Source organism: Neovison vison, chromosome 7 (genome assembly GCF_020171115.1).
Source record: "Neovison vison isolate M4711 chromosome 7, ASM_NN_V1, whole genome shotgun sequence".
NCBI classification, from domain to species: Eukaryota; Metazoa; Chordata; class Mammalia; order Carnivora; family Mustelidae; genus Neogale; species Neogale vison.
Window position 1 is genome coordinate 27016799 of NC_058097.1, and position 14364 is coordinate 27031162.

Sequence of the window (14364 nt, forward strand, 5' to 3'; positions counted from 1 at the left end):
CAGATGATTTGGAGAATGGTCTTAGCCCCCCTGGACCCCAAGGCACACCCAAGAGAAGACGGGGGCATGGAGCTTGTTAGTTCACATGGATCCTAACTTGCCCAAGGCTGATGGTGGCTTTCACAAATGAAAACGTAAAAAATGAACCATGACCCTGCCATATGGAATACTGGGTCTAAACAAAAGCAACTCCCAAAGGCTTCATTTCCTTGCGCATTTTGGGTGAATTTTTAATCATTTAAGGTCAACTTTAACCAAATCACAGATGCCTATATAAGCCTATCATTCTCTGGCCCAAGCACTAGTGAAGACATTTCCACCCACACAAATAAAAAGTTTAAAAAAATGTCAAAGTAAAAACAAAACAAAACAAAACAATGAAAATAAAAGAATGTGAAAAGAAATACAAATCAAAGAAATTTATTAGTGCTGACAAAAATACATAATACAAAACAAAACAAAACACAACAGAAACAAAACCAGAAACTCCACCCCAGTGGGCCCATGCGCCTGAGGTACTGACAGCGTGCAGTCCCAGAAGCCCCTAAGCATGGCACTTAATTCATGAGGACCTCCATCTGCACCAGCCTTGCATTGGTGTCCCCAGACGTCCGGTAGGGTATCATCCCAGCAAAGGTGATCAGGGCTCGGGCTTGGCTTCGGAGTTGCTGAGAGAAAGGGAAAAGAAGAGAAGAGTACTAATGAACTTCCAAGTCGGGGCACTACCTGGGGAGCAACCACCATGGTCTTCCATGTTCTACCCTCCTTGGTGTCAGGGCCAGATTTACCCTCAACTGTCATACAGCCCGCACAGTGTAGAGGAAGCAAAGGTTGTCCGCTGGGGCCCCAGTTCCCAAGCCCTTCTACTAAGTAAAAGACAGACGTGGTTGCCAGGCAAGCTGCCTCGCCTGCCACATGCGACCATCTCTGGACACAGCTCCGAGCTTCAGACGGCTCGCTTTACTGCTCTGCGTCTCTCACTCTCTCCTGGCTGGTTTCTGCCTACCTGCCTCCGATCTGAGGTTTTCAGGCCCCCACAAAAGTATCCAGTCCCATTCCAGCTCTCTTTCTCTCTTGCTTCTTCCCTTTTCTTTCCTTTCACTCCTCTCACTTGCTCTCTCCTGACATAAGTGTGGGCCCTTATGCTGGGCAATAATATTCATGAGATTCTTAGATGTTCCAGAAGGGAAAAAGATTTTAATTCAGGTGATTCCAGTAACAAACAAAACAAAACAAAAAGGGATAACTTTCACTCCAATTTGCAAATGATAAAACACTATCTCTGAAATAAAGAAACTTAGAAGAACAGCTTCAGGTTGTCTCATGTTGAGACATGTTGCATGCTTATAGCAGCAAAAAAGGAGACCGTATCTGGAATAGAAAGGAGAGTCTACAAACACCTTTTAGACCATTAACATGACTTTTAAGGAAAACCCAAGGGTCACTTACTAGGCTTCCTAAGGATCATAAAAGAAGAAAAACTGAAAGCCAAGGGATTTTTGCCTAACATGAAATAAACTGACAACAAGGATATGTCTTAATATCCAAACCAAAAGGAATGTTTACTTTATGATGAAAAGTACCCATCAGATTTTCTTTAAAAGTGTATAAAAGGGGGCGCCTGGGTGGCTCAGTGAGCTAAAGCCTCTGCCTTCGGCTCAGGTCATGATCTCAGGGTCCTGGGATCGAGCCCTGCATCAGGCTCTCTGCTCAGCAGGGAGCCCGTTTCCTTCTCTCTGCCTGCTTGTGATCTCTGTCAAATAAATAAATGAAATCTTAAAAATAAATAAATAAATAAATAAGTAAGTAAGTAACAGTGTATAAAAGTGTATGAGCTTTCATGCCTGATTTGGAGCGACTTTACATAAAACTTTACAGGTGTTCAGCAAAGGGGCTCATCCCCTTACCAGGCAGCGCTGCACAGTAAGTCAGGAAGCCACTCCTTGGGCAGCTTTTACACAAAAGTCTCTTCTTGACCCTACTCATCCCTATCCCTCATAAAAAAGGAGTAACGGGTGAGAGGAAGACAGAATGGCTTTATTCGCGATACTTAAAAAACTAAGTGCCTAAAAGAGAGATTAAGACACACAGAATGGGAGTTCAGCTGGTCTTGAAACAGTTCCTTTCAAATGTGGGACAAAGGCCTGCCAGGCCACGGCTCTACTCTGCAGCAAAGCCCTCCTCTGGCCTGTGGGCAGCACACAGAGCACCAGAAACACCCACCACTTCAACACTCGCCTGCCAAGGTCCAGGCACGGTGAGCCCACTCATTTCATGAGGACCTCCTGATATTTACTGTCAATGTGCTTCAGGCTCCTGCCTGCCCAAGGGTGGATGGCAGACTGGCGGCTGCCTCGGGGCACGCATGGATGGGCCTACCACCAGCGGACACTCCGAGCACCGCTCTCCACGCTGCTAAAGGTGCAAAGTTCCGCCCTCACTCACTAGTGAGGCAGTACAGTGACGACAGTGCCTGTGGAGTCACAGCTGAGAGCCCAGACTCCCTTGGAGGTAGAAGACTAGATGGGGAGGTCAAGGGAAAGGGACTGCTAATTGAGTCAAACACCTTTTTCTTTTCATCAAATCAACCGGACAACATATACCATGAGTTCCAGGCCTCTACCCGGCCTTGGCTTGACCCTCAGGCAGTGGAAAGGGACACTTCCAGACATGGCTCCTTCACCTCCCGCTGAGGGGACCACACAAGCAAACTGCTTCCTTACTCTGGGCCTCAGTTCCCTCAGCTGTAAAATGGGGATTAACAGTCGCTACCATTGAGACCTCTCTGAGGTCACTGTAAGGCTCAGAGGGAAACAAGGGTTTGCATCAAATTCGTGTGTTGGCTGGCCAAAGTACTTATAGTTCTGGGGAAAGTGCTAAGACTCATAAAATAACCTTCCTATTTTAAAATGCATAGGACATTCCTATGGAATCACTACAAACTAGTATTCTGTTTGATTTTTTAAAAGGTGATATTTGCATGGAGCACTTGTGTGGCTCAGTCGGTTGATTTCAGCTCAGGTCATAATCTCAGTGTCATGAAATCGAGCCCTGAATTGGGCTCTACGCTGAACACGGAATCTGCTTATGATTCTCTCTCGGGGCACCTGGGTGGCTCAGTGGGTTAAAGCCTCTGCCTTCGGCTCGGGTCATGATCCTGGGGTCCTGCGACCGAGCCCCGAGTCTGGCTCCCTGTTCAGCAGGGAGCTTGCTTCCCGCCCTCCTCTCTCTCTGCCTACTTGTGATTTCTGTCTGTTAAATAAACAAATAAAATCTTAAAAAAAAAAAAAAAAAAAGATTCTCTCTCTCTCTCTGCCCCAGGTCACCCCCCTCAACCATGGCTTACATGTGTGCTCTTCAAAAAAAAAAAAAAAAAGAGTGATATTGGCAGACACCTGCCCCCCAAACCCGTTTTACCCAAAAAAAAAGCTTAAGAGCAGCAATCCCATTAATGTTCAATTTCTTCAGATAGACTCCGGACACAGGGTTTACCCAGCTGCTAAGTGTAAGGAAAAGGAGCATCTGGGGTCAGGAGCAAGCGTCTCATGAGGTGCCATGGACGGCAGACCAGAAAGGTGGTTCTCAGCGATGGTTCTGATCCATGCTGGGATCTTACAGAATCACGGTCCTCGATGACTCGCTGGGGCCTGGATGCCGAGGATGGACTTGTCCCCTTGAGCCTCTTAAATTGTGTGAATAAGATGTTCATGGTGGCAAGAAGTACTTCTGAGAGGTTGTGCCTGATCTGCACAGAGAAAAACACATGAAGTAAAGGAAAAAGAACCAAGTCTTGGGGACAAGAAAAAGTGTGTGTGTGTTGGGGGAGAGGGACACACTTCAGGCAGGCCTGGGCACACCACTTTCCATAGCTACCAGGTAGAGAACTACAGAGTCACCAAAAAGTAGCCAAAGGCACTGAAATGTCAAGTGTGAGAGCAAAACTCAGGCAAGGCTGCTCTGGTGAGGTGGGTCACTCTTCTGCTCCTTTCTTTATGCCACCTCTCCTAAGTGAAGGCAAAAGCCAAATGCATGCTGACATGATCTGACCACCATGTACACTTGGACTGGCCAGAAGAGTGATTACCAAAAGCAGTCTGGATTTCAATGTCAGTAGGTAGGGAGGCACACATTAGTTCTTCAGTCCCCACCATTCCCTACTGTCTTACACCTGCCAGAACGTTTCCATCCCAGGTGCACAGCCCTAGCAGAGTCCTTGGGAGTGCCTACAAAGGCAGTGCCTAGGAGGTGCACCGCTTCAGTCCCCAGTGCAGTGAACGATCCATCCTGGGGGAAGGCAAGTAACAAATGGGCAAGGGCCTGAGGCGGAACTGACAGCAGGTATGAAGGGCAGGTGGGCAAGGGGTAAGACCTAAACTGGGAGCACCACAGCTGGCAACATGGCAGAAGCTGGCCTCCCTTTTTCTTCTGAAACAGAAATGTGCTTTCACAAAAGGTATTTGCTTAGGGAGTAACAGCTTTAAATGGAAACACTATTCATGACACCCCAGAACCAGGCAGTTGGCCCTGAGTGTCCATGGTTCTACAGAAGAGTTTTACCCCAGCTGCATGGAGAGGCCAGTCCGGATCAGAGAAACAACAATTTCTGGGGGTAGGGTCTGGGTGTGAAGATTTTTTTTTTAAAGCTCTCCTGGTAATCCAGTGTGCAGCCCAACTGAGTACTCTTGAGCTAGATGGTGGCAACGTGCTGAAAACCCTTCAGAGGGACAGTGGCTCTGGGTGTCATGGGCTCATGATAACTGAGTCCACGGTCACTGCTCTGCTTCTCAAAACAAAACAGTTCAGAGAAGAAAAGGAAGGAAGGACATCATGGAGCATGTGTCAGACACTCAAGGGAACTATTTAAAGAAGGTCAGAGTTCAGCACCAAGACACCCTCTAGAACAAGTCAGTAATATGGAATTAAAACAAACCTCACAGGATCAACCAGAAATCTGTTCCCCCGAGAATGTCTAATCACTAAAGCGACTGTGTTTTCTGAGTCAGGAATTTGGACAATAATCTGATGGGGACAGGTGAACTCACAGAAAAACCAATCCAGGATATCTGAAATTGGACTTGCCTTTGAAAAGTCAGTCTAGGTGGTTACAAGGACTCTTACCATTATCAGCTATATTAAAACAAAAGCTTTCAGCAGAAATGGAGGGAAAAAAAATCCATAATGCAGGAAGAAAATGACTCACTTCATCACTGAAATTTCTGAAAGCAGCCACTCTCTCTTCCACACTTTCCTGATTCAGGGGCACCAGCTTCAAACGATCAATTATCTGTTTAAAACAAAAAGCCACCAGCCGCATATGATACAACCATCACAGTCATTTCATCTCCTTAAACACAGTCAGCAGCTAACATGTTATAAAGGGCTTCTTAGTAGAAAATACTGTTTCCCCACCACACAAAGGCTTTGATTCTAATTTGCTAACTTAATTCCTAATCTCATTTTCTGAGGCAATTACAAAATTCAGAGATTTCAAGTTACATTCAGAAGCCTCTGTTTTCAGACTAATGGGGAAAGGAATAAGGGAGAAAAGAGGAAGAAAAAAGAGCAACACAAAAATTCCCTTCCAATTCCTGCTTGTCTTCTTTGCTTAACAGGCAAAGAATGTGGTAACATTTCCTTTGTTTTAAATGAATCCCATGAAGTGTTTTGAATTTCCAGGGCAAATATTAATCTGTACTTTAAACACCCCTCTTGAAACTTACATCAAAGGCTCTGTCGATATGACCACTGTGATACTCATCAAAAAAGGTGATCAAGTCCAACAGAAGATAGAATGTGGAGTCCACAAATTTATTTGCACTGATTCCCTGAGCCCTATACCTGAAAGACAAAAGGGACAGGGATAATTATGAATTTCTGTGCAACTTCTAACTTTAGAACAGCATTTGAAAAGTGTCAAAATCTATTGAAATCTCTAGATGAGGTGAATTAAGGAGTGGAAAGTAGTGTTTCTTTTCAAATGGCCAAGAAGTTGACAGTGGATTTGCAAAGAATCCATCTATAAATATTCTGCATGAAGCACACTTCTCTGGCCTCAGCCCCCACCTCAAGCATCCAAATCTCCAGAAAGGATGAGAGGTTCTGATGGGCCAAAAGCCCAGCAGCTACCACTGAGGGGCTGTTTATTAAATGAATTGTTTGATAAGGAGTGTTCTTCTGTGCTCCCCCAGGAAAGCATCTCCAACCCAATTTTCTCTGGGTCACTTTATCAGGAGTATCTGTAGAGGGCACAAAAAGTAATGACTGTTACCTCAGCCTGGGAGTTCCATCAGTTAAAGTCCGATAACCCAGTTATCTCACCAAGGAAGGAAGGTACCTTCTTAAACACTGGCCACTACCACCTCTAAGAATTCCCTATCGAGCCATCGCTAGCTTTGTCCCAGAATGTCTTGGAGACGGCTGTTAATAGGCAATAGAGGAGTACAATGCCTAGAATTAAACCCTTAGTGCAGGATTAGAATGTTGAGATGTGCTTTCATACCTGCCTTCCGGCAAAACTCTGAAAGTCTGATAGTGGGAAAACAGGAACTCTCAACAGTCCTGGAGGGATGGAAAGTCTCTGGGAGACTACTTGATGTGACCAGTAGAACTGAGGGTGCATTTGGTGGGCACTGTCGCTGGGCCCCCACAGAGCCTCAGAGCCAGCTCTCAGCCTTACCGTTCCGCAATGGAGAGTGCCATGTTCTTCAGCCTCTCCTTGTTGGACTGTGGTGCGCTGATCTGGGGCACGACGGGGCTGAGTAGCTTGTTCATCAGCTCCAATACCTTGTCAGCATTCTGTTCAATTGTTTTAAAATTAAAGAAGGAATTGGTTAAATCATCAGTAAAAAAGAAAAGGAAAAACAAAATAACCTGAAGAAGGAACTTTCTGATATGATGGATAAAAACGGTTCTGTATCTTATTCTGGATGATGGTTACAGATATATACCCACGGAAAATTCGCCAAGCTGTACACTTAATGTTTGTTTATTTTTCTACATCTTAATTAGAACCCAATCAAAACATCTTTAAATTTAAGAAAATGAATTATAAACCTTCTTTTGGCCTACTTTTCTCAGTTTACAAAAAAAAAGAACATAATCTTTTTTAGGCCACACAATGATCAGCAGTCACCATATGTTCTTAATGTCGAAATACTTATTCTAGTTCTCTCAAAACGCCTCAGCTGTCATTTCCTTCGTTAACACACAGTGTTCACCAGCATGTCTGTGGCTACCAGAAGGGTAAGCAGGAAGGCATTTTCACCCAAAGTTTCACCATCGAAATGTGATGGACGTTTATTCTGCTGCCAAATGAGACTAGAGCTCACAGCCTGCAGGATATCCTTGCAATATGTTACTCCTGTTTGGCCAGAAATACCTTATGGGCAGAAATAATTCTGTAAAATGGGAATTTCACCCTGACCAGATCACTAGCTGCCTAAGCACTAGGAGACAATGCCTCAGCAGGACAGTGGTATGGTACAGCAGTGCGTCGTCAAAACGTTTGTGCATTTAATGCCAAAAGGCTGACAAATCTATTAAGTAAGGAGAAGGAAAAGGGCACATTTTACCTTGGCAAGGTCATAGAGCTTTGCTGCTTCTTCAAAAAGTCCTTTATTTTCTGCCACGGAAGCAACTTTGTTGATAATAGGCTTTGTGTCACTAGTAAACTTATCTATGACTCCAGGCTGACAAGACAAATTATGGAGGGGAGGAGGAGAGAGACAGGAGCACAGAGCTGTTATTTTAAACACAGAGAAGCAGTTGGGATCTGAAAACTACTTTTACTGAAAATGCTCGCCCTGGGCAATGCATATATGTCATCAGCTAGACTCTGGCTTTCTTGAAGATGTAAGATCCTATTAAACACATGAAAGGAACCAAGGAAAGGACACATGGAGCAGGAGACTCACAGGCAGCACAGAGGAGCCAGCAATAAGACATCTGTGCTTGTTAATTGTCCAAAATGATCCAGAGGGTAGGTGAAATAGCCAATGATCTTACATTTGCTGATGAGTAGGCACTAGGTGGAAAAATCAGGAGACTCACACAAAATATCGGAAAGATTTTGGATTTCCTTTCTAAGACAGATGGCAAGACAACTCAGCGCTGAAAAAATATATGGCAAGGGGTGTCAGGGTATTTTTTAAAAAGATCACCATCCACAATCACCAGCAGCCAACGGTCAGGAGCATGTAATAGGCCTTAGGAAGCACAGAAGAGCTAGGGTGGCCTCTCCTTCTACCAGGGAGGCAGCACAGAAGAAGAGTGAAGAGCATGGGCTCTGGGGTCAAATTCCAGTTCCCCTTCCTACCAGCTGTGTGATCTCAAGAAAATGAGCCTCTTTTGCCTCCATTTCCTCACTTGAAAAGCACCTTGTTGGATTATCATCATGGTGGCTAAATCAGAAAACACCTGTGCAGTGTTCAGCACAGCGCCTGGCAAATGTCACTGCTCAAGAAGCACGGCCATTGTCACCGGCACGGTCACTGGCCTTTCTTCTGAGCTGGAGAGTGTGAGCCCTGTGAGATCATCCTGAGATTGCTGGGTCCAAGCCACCCATTTTTACCAGTGAGGAAAGTGAGTCTCTGAGAGAGGCCGGTGTCTCCCCAGGGCCACAGGGAGAATGTTCCAGGCAGATGAGGACTGGTTTCTGACACCCAGGTCTCTGCCCCTCCTCTAGGCCTCCCCAAGCGTGTGACGGGGGGCGGGAATCACTAAGGCTCACAGGCACAGCTGCATCTCTGGGGTCTGTGTGAAGTTCTGAGCCCTCACAACCACCTTCTGAGAGAGGTCAAGCACATTGCTAACTTTGCTATCTGGGGACAGGAGGTGCACTAAACAATTTCTTTCCTTGCATATCTTCTGAGCCAAGAATGGCAGAAATATGTGGTCTTCTCGGCTCAAAAAATGGCAGGTATGAACAAATGAGTCCTCGGGACTTAAAAAAGCCATCTAATCAGAGCACCTGGCTGGCTCATCAGAAGAGTGTGTGATTCTTGATCTCTAGGTTGTGAGTTCAAGCCCTCCATTGGGTGTAAAGATTACTAACGACCAAAAAGCTACCTCATCAACAATTTATATATTTTACAGAGAAATATAAATGTGTGTTAAAATCAAGGGCATTATTTGTGGCCTGTGATTTTCATTCTTCGTTTTTTAAACCAAGTAATTTCATTCAGATTTGCATCTTGAGTCCTGAAGTCTAACTACATTCTTTTGACAATTATACAACCCTAACTGCCAATTAACATATCACTATGGGTGCATTTAACCCACCTTTCTACTTCCATCATTTTCTAGTTTCCCAAGGATCATATCGAACTGTGGAGACAAAAAGTTTACTCAATTTACTGGGAAAGAATATATGCATAAGCCCCAATTCTCTGGAGATGTAGGAGGGGGAAGAAAAGAGGAGAGGTAGGAAGAGTTTTACATAAACCAGGACGCAGTGAGATTGAATCAGTATTTTCATTATCAGAAACCAAGAAACCCAAGAGAATGGAAACCCCCCACCCCCGACCATATCCAGCACAGCCATGCTGCGGGGACCACACAGTAGCATGCGCATGTGCACTGCAAATTGTGGGTGGGAGAGAAGAGGGACTGAAATACCTCTCGACTTTCTATCACAAGCTCACTCACGCAGCGCAGAAACATGTTTTCTCCTTGACTGTCTTTCTCGTCCCTGGAAGGAGACAAAAGCAACGTGGTTTCTGGCATGGCCTTGAGGCTTCTGATAGTCCTCAGGAGGCCAGAAACCAAAACCAGCTCAAGTAAATGGTCAAAATCGAGTTTTACCTGAGGAAGTAGAAGTACTGGAGTGCTTCCCTTGGGTCTGTCGACTCAAACTTGCGGGTGTAGAGCATAAGCAGCCGCACAAAGTTCAGCCGCCGGACGCAGGGAGGGTCGCCGGGCTCGTGGCTGACTGCACCATGGGGGACAGACACGGTCACACCCACACTGCCCCTATGACCCAGCAGCCAGGGGCTACAGGAATCCAAATCCCCAGCAGCATCTAGTCCTGCAGCCTGGCCAACACTTGTCAATAAGCTTCAGTATCCTGCCCTCCATTTCTTTCCACAGAGTGTGGGAAATGACATTTTACAGTAAATTGCTAGAACACTGGTCTCTGGTTATGGTGTGTGCTCTGGGGCGATTGTGCTGCACCGCTAAGAAATCTGCAGGCATTTATCCACATTTTTCTCCTGCCTCTCTTCTGACTCTCCCCTCCCACCCAGGCAGTCATTCACAGAAGGGGGCTGCTGGGGTGTCCAGTTAGGGCCGTAACAGGAACATGACTCTCGACTGTAGGGACTGCGTCTTCTACTCCCATTGAACAGGGAGCCTGACTGGCCACAGGGCTGGCACTCTGTACAGTGCTGTCTACAATGCTCCAGAAGGATTCGGACTGTTGGCCCAGATCCCTGCCGGCTGCAGTTACGTGTCTGCTGCCGCCTGATGCGGGGTATGTTAGGGTGACGCCATTGCGGATAAATACTCACGGAGCTGAGCACTCTGTCCCGAGGATTTTAGAAGCAGCTTCAGCTCGAAGAGCACCAGTGCCACGTGGACAGCATGGCAGCGCAGCCGCTCCATGCGGAAGAGGAAAGCAATGGCAGCTTCGAACTGCGCCGTCAGGAAGAGGACTTGGAAGTAGAGGAAGGGCTGCTGGTTCACCGTGAAGTGGGATTCGCCTGCGGGCCAGGAGACAAAGCGGACTCAGGAGTCAGATAATCAGCAGCCCCGATCCCAGGCAGAAGCCCTTGCTGGAGGGATGAAGGGGCCCTGGCAGACACAGTGGACTGCCGTGGGAACCACGACCTGGCTCCACAACCTTCTCCAGCCTTCACAACACAACTGTCAAGTAGGGTCATGCTGTAAAACCCAGACCATCTGCACTAGGCGGGAGAGCAAGAGATACAGGCCCTTAAAATGCTACATAAAAGAGGCTGTTGCTCCCCTTCACCCTGGTAAGAGTCACTCAACAAGGAGAGGAAGGAAGATTTCAAAGAGGCTTCCGTTCACTCAGATTCACGGGTGTGGGAATTCAACAAATGCTGACCATGGGTCGGGATCTTTTCTTCCCAAAATTCTTACCCAGTGAGGAAGGGGAGCTACTTCCCCCTCATCTGTGCTCAGATACGGACATTACGAGACCCACAAGGAAGTAACAGCCAAGTCCTCGCTGTGTCTGTCCCCGAGCAAAGCTCTACCGGGGCAGTTCAAAGAACTAGGGAGAAGAGCTTACAGTATGTGACTGTATTAGTCACATACACTGCTAAAGCTCACATGGCCTCTACCTGAATTTAACAATCACTGTTTTGTTGTTAGGCTTTGAAGATCCAGAGTTCAGAGATGAAGGACCTTCCCAGAGGAAAGCTAAGTTGTGACCTTAGGGTGACCAGACAGAGAAGGTGGTTCTCTTCAGGATATCTTACCATAGTCTTCCAACAACTGTTTCTGGAACTGTGAAAGCGTGAGTCTGTCTTGTGGGGAGCTGGTGCCGTCGTCATCAAAACACACTTGGTTCAACTAAACCCCCAAGAGAAACGCACACATTGGTACAAATTACTTCCTGAGCCAGGTGTGCAGAGCTGTGGCTGCTCAGGAGCTCAAGGCTGTGCTAATGGCCGTGGTGACTAACGGGGAATCAGACAACAGAAAACGGGGTCAGGAGACAGGAAATCTACTAGCCCTGGAGCCTGCTGGCATCACATATTAAGCAGGTACGAGCTGTGTGCAGAACGTGAGCAGAGGGAAGGGGTGAATGCCCTGCTCAGGCAAGGGAAGCAGCGCCTGCCTTCAGCCACAGGTAGTCCTCGGTCTTATCAGCTACTTCGCTCTGGTTGTCAGTGATGTCACATCTGCCAATGATGCAGTACACAGCCCGCTTGTAGGGGTCCGTGTTGTTTCTGAGGGCCCTGCGGTAATGCAGTCGGAGCTTGTTCTCTGTGGCGGGGGACAACCTAAAGACACAAAGGAACACACAGATCCACATATACACTAAAGACCCTCAAGGGCATCTGAAAGCACCCAAGGCCCCAACCACGTAACAGAGCTAGGAAGGCTTCCTTCAAAGACACTGTCCCCAACTGTAGCCCCTGGGTACCACACTATTTTGACCCGCCATGCCGCTACCAGCACTTGCATCTCCTTGCCTACCTACCATCTCCCTCCAGTCAAGACCTTCAGGAAAAGGTGAGAAATGCTGGGGAATTAATACTCCAGCCCACTCTGCAGCAGTCCTCAAGCCGTGACAGACAAGAGTGAGCCCTTCCCTTACCTGTCTTAGCTCCCCTCTGGCCTCTTCACTCCCTTGTACATGTCAGATCACCTCCCAAATAAACTAGTTACACTCAAATCCTTGTCTCAGGGTCTTCTTCTAGGGAAACCCTAAGCCATGAACCCTGCACTAGGGTTCTCTACTATAAGCAAGACAGGGGCTTATTGTTTAAGATGATCTCTGGACATGGCATTATTGACCCTAGCTAAAAAACTACTTGAAAAGTAACTCTAGTACTGCACAGGAGAAAATGGAGTGACCACCATTTTCTCCTTCAGATACATGTATGTATATTTAAAATTGGATTTGAATGAGTAAGAACTAAAGTCTAATTACATTAACAAAACCCAGAGAAAAATTAATCCCTAGCAGTTCCTTAATGGAAGAGAACTAAAGACAAACAGAAATAGCCCTCTGGCTTAGTTTCAGTGATTACATTTCAAAATTACTAACTTCTCATTCTAGCCTTTGAGCTACAAAGTATGTGGCAACATTTTCATAGTGGGCCAACTGGAAAAGCACATGTTAAATGAAGTGGAATACAACAGTTTCATTTTATAAAGCATGCTTGAAATGCCTGGGATCCACAGAGTAAGTCAAATCACGCTCCCAACCACAGTCCCTCCCACTGGTACAGAGAAATCCCCAACACACACACATGTAAGTCTAGACAGCAGTATCAGAACGGTGCTCTTTTAATGTTCTCAACTGCTATTCCCAAGACAGCTCCACTTGCTTTCTAAACTTCATTTTTTTTTTTCTAAGCAGGAGCTTATTCTGAGTCATGCACGGGTCAAAGGGCGATGCCAGTGGGGGCTGCCCTGTTGACTCCACACAGCTTCTTCTGGATGCACCATCTCATTCACCATACCTTCTGTCCTTGCTGTTCATGTACTCCTGGAACCAGGTTTTAAACTCTCCCAGCTGGTGCTGGGCTCGGTTAACCACCTGTGAAGCGGCAAACAGGTCCCCACAGCGCATGCAGTAATAAATTAATGCCCACACAGGATGGCCTTCCACCTCTCCATCCTAGAAGAGGAAAGATGCTCAAATAAACAAGCAAACAAAGCTAGCTGGCGGCTTTCTGATGCACTCACCTCTCCCCACATTAAAGTCATTTCAGTTTCAAAACAGCCCTGCTAGGTGCGGCCCATTAACAGCATCCTCCCTTCCTGTTTTACAAACAAGGAAACTGAGGCAAAGGGATGTGAAGTAACCTGTCCAAGGTAAGCTGGTAAACGCAGTCTGGCTGTAGAGCTTTTCTTCAAGAGCATTACGTGCCCCACATGACTGACAGCCAGCCTGTGGGTTCAGCATAGAATTCTAGTAGCCAGTATCTGGGTGACATGTTGTGTGACAATTCACAGACACTCATCCTTGCAACCCCCGCAGAGCAAGGGCTGAAGATGTTTACTGAGCAATAAGAGACCATCAATATTGCACTTGAGTTTATAAAATGTTCACTACTGAGACCAGTCAGATGGATACTGGCACTCTTAATCATTCCTCAGTTCATCCACTGATTGAGTACTTTGGTTTTGGACACAGTATTAGGCAGGCACTGGGGAGCGGAGAAGGCAGCCCCATTCCAAGTCTCCCTGAACTTGAGCTTATCTATCCTCAAACAGGTTTTGTCATCACCTTGGCAGCCTGTGATTACTTTTCTCTCTACTTCTCTTCAACTCCTCCAGACAGGTGGGTCTCAGATTTCCTTTCTCGGTCCCTCAACCACTCCCCCACTGGACTCTTTATAAAACTGGATCCAATTGTGTCACTTCTAAACCCGTTTGAGCTCTTTACACTGGTACTCCAGACTACACCTCCTGGCCAGATGTTTGCCAAACCCTGCCACACGACTGAGATGTGAGATACCCTTTCCTGCCTCCACGTATGTGTTCATGCTGTTCCTCCACTTGAAATACCCTTTTCCAAGACCTCTGGCAGATAAACCCCTATCCTTTGAGGGCACTGCGAACCCCATATCCTTTACAAAGATAGCCTCCTCCCTATCCCACCACCCTTGGTACAAAGCTCCAGTTTAGTGCCTTGCACGTGGTATTAAAAAAGGTAATTCCCCC

General features: G+C 46.5%; 1 protein-coding gene across 4 annotated transcripts in view; it reads right to left on the bottom strand.

Moving 5' to 3' along the window:
• Positions 1-453: 453 nt before the first annotated feature.
• NUP93 (nucleoporin 93) overlaps positions 454-14364 on the bottom strand; it is a 109640-nt gene continuing 95729 nt past the window's right edge. For all 4 annotated transcript variants that reach the window (XM_044256101.1, XM_044256102.1, XM_044256103.1 and 1 more), the window contains 13 exons: positions 13158-13315; positions 11804-11969; positions 11442-11535; positions 10506-10697; positions 9802-9928; positions 9616-9688; positions 9280-9324; positions 7572-7688; positions 6677-6795; positions 5721-5838; positions 5201-5284; positions 3617-3745; positions 454-668 (listed from right to left, as the gene is read on the bottom strand). In XM_044256101.1, coding sequence (XP_044112036.1) covers positions 558-668; positions 3617-3745; positions 5201-5284; positions 5721-5838; positions 6677-6795; positions 7572-7688; positions 9280-9324; positions 9616-9688; positions 9802-9928; positions 10506-10697; positions 11442-11535; positions 11804-11969; positions 13158-13315 — 1533 coding nt within the window. In that variant the 3' untranslated portion in view covers positions 454-557. The remainder of the gene's footprint in view (positions 669-3616; positions 3746-5200; positions 5285-5720; positions 5839-6676; positions 6796-7571; positions 7689-9279; positions 9325-9615; positions 9689-9801; positions 9929-10505; positions 10698-11441; positions 11536-11803; positions 11970-13157; positions 13316-14364) is intronic.